Source organism: Solanum tuberosum, unplaced genomic scaffold (genome assembly GCF_000226075.1).
Source record: "Solanum tuberosum cultivar DM 1-3 516 R44 unplaced genomic scaffold, SolTub_3.0 scf00056, whole genome shotgun sequence".
Classification (NCBI taxonomy): domain Eukaryota; kingdom Viridiplantae; phylum Streptophyta; class Magnoliopsida; order Solanales; family Solanaceae; genus Solanum; species Solanum tuberosum.
In genome coordinates, this window is record NW_006238986.1 from 1,604,965 (window position 1) to 1,607,290 (window position 2,326).

The 2,326-nt window shown below is 33.1% G+C and overlaps 1 protein-coding gene across 1 annotated transcript in view; it reads right to left on the bottom strand.

The window, feature by feature from the left end:
• Positions 1–2,326, bottom strand: part of LOC102606399 (DCN1-like protein 2) — a 20,392-nt gene that overhangs the window by 14,049 nt on the left and 4,017 nt on the right. Inside the window, exon 3 of the mRNA XM_006344858.2 lies at positions 1,875–1,999. Within this exon, the coding sequence (XP_006344920.1) occupies positions 1,875–1,999 (125 nt within the window). The remainder of the gene's footprint in view (positions 1–1,874; positions 2,000–2,326) is intronic.

Consider the following 2,326-nt stretch of genomic DNA (forward strand, 5'->3'; position numbering starts at 1 on the left):
TTATCCGGAGACGGGGGTGAGCACATGGCGTTTTGTACTATTTCAGTCTCCATCTGTATATATAGACTTGTCTTTTACCTTTCGAGACAGTCCAGTCTCTGTTGTCCACTTTTGGGACTTGTACTCATTTTGTTAGTAGCTCTGTACTAGTGACTTCCAGGTTCTGGGAGGGATCTTTATTTGTATATATGTTTTTGGTTTGCTTCCGCCTGTTTATATTGTTATTTGCCTACTCTTGTTTAGTTTCTACCCTCAGACCCATTACTTGTTGTTCCGGGTTACGGGTTGGCTTACCTACTGGTGGGTTATAGTAGGTGCCATCATGACTTGAGAAATCGGGTCATGACATTGGGATAGGTTTTCCCTATATATAGGTGTAGATTTTATTATTTGAAAGGATATAATTAATATTATTTGACAAGTTTCTCTTCTTTACTCCTTTGTGTGTGGTGACTATGGATTTATCTTACAACCTTATAAGAACGATTCTTAAGAGGTAAGATTCATACTTAATTTGATATTTTTGGTTCTTATTCGTAAATTAAAGAAGGTGATTAGTCTTACACTAATTATTGTCTCTAGTTTCTTCGAAATAGAGGTCTATGTTATGGTCCCTAGTTCTGGATCGAGTCGTTGGACGATTAACTGAAAAGTCAGGTCCAATAGACAGGTCTAAGCCCCTGTTCTTGTTCCTTGACTTGCCTATGATTGCTGAAATTTGCAATTCATTCAGGGAATTGCAGACATGGGACCTTGTTTGAGAAAGTTTCGAATCTCTGAAACTTGATAAAATTCAACTTATTTTATTAATAATGTCAACTCTCTTAAATAGAGGTTTACAATAGCAAGAGTCCTAATAAATTAGAAATAACAAAGTCCTATAAAACTAAAATAATAAGAATCCTAATCCACTCATGAAGTTATGTTTGACTAAAACAACTAAAACAATAATTCAGAAATATTAATCATTCTTGATTCTGTAATATTGTTTCCTGACAAACGCATCAATAACAGTCTAGATCACTATTGACCTAAGTTTTTGAATTGACATTAGTAGTATCATAATTAGTTTTAATCAGCTAATTTGGAATACTATGATCAATTAGGGTTCTAAGCACTTTTCTTGAAATTTGGGGATTTTATTCTCAAACTTCACATATCTTTCAATTTCTGTCTTTAATCTTTATAATTTCGCTTCCGCATTATTTTCTTGTTATTCTGGTAACCCAATTCTTATCATAGGTTATGCCAACTATATAACCACAAAAGACATCTAGCCTTAAGTGAGTATGAAGGAGTTGATATCCCATCAAAATTTCATTGATCAATTAAATAACAAAGTTAATAGTGCATGACAGCTTCATAAGTTGCCTATAAGTCTGGATAAAGCCAGATTGTACAGAACAATGTAACTTTAACTTTTAATTATTCTGCAAGTTCAAGTCAAATCATGCTAGACTCAAACAGATATAGTCAATCTTCTTTGATGTTCAAAGTCTAACATAACCAAATAAATAGGCAAGCAGTAAGTCATGGTAGCCTCGAATGTTTTAAATATTAATATGATCAATCCAACTTAGGTTGTCTGTTACTTGAGCTTCAATTTGAAGAAACCCTTCTACAGAAGCTTCCATTAGGAAGGTGCTAAGTATGCTTATTCTTCATTCTTTTCCATCTCAGCGTCTTTTGGGATCAAGAAATAAGCATGATTGTAACTGAGTTATTTTAAAGTTTAAACCAAGTTCAGCCAGACATTTTTGTTTATTAACAGAGCATATATATACAGAAAAGAATTATAACCAAGGATTAAATAAGTTAACTGTCAAAAAGATAAAAAGTCGTTAGTTTACAAGGTTTTAGGAGACAGTCCTGACCTTTGTATTTATTGAAAAGCACCTCACATCGGTTTTTCTCCGTAGCATGTTCCTGGCTGTATTCTTCCACTGCTAATTGAAAATCCCAATCATTGTTCTTCAGATGCTGAATAGCAGATTTCTCACTGTGTATAAATTTAAGGATCAAGGGAGGTAAGCTATGCAAACAAGGTTCTTCTCAAAGTAATCCACATAACTTTTGAGCAAATATTTAAAAATGCCTAAGGAAATTCTCTTAGATGATCATGTGACAAAATAAATGAAAAGTGACTTTTATTCCAGTTATAGTCACAGAGGGACTTAAGCAATTTGTTTTGTAGAAAAAGTTATTCGTAGATCATGAAACATGTTGGTAGTTTCCCTAAAACTTGAATTTCAAATGTTTCCTTTTTTCCCCAATTCAGGAAATTAACATTGTGGAGTCTTTTCATAATGAAACAGACAACTTAATA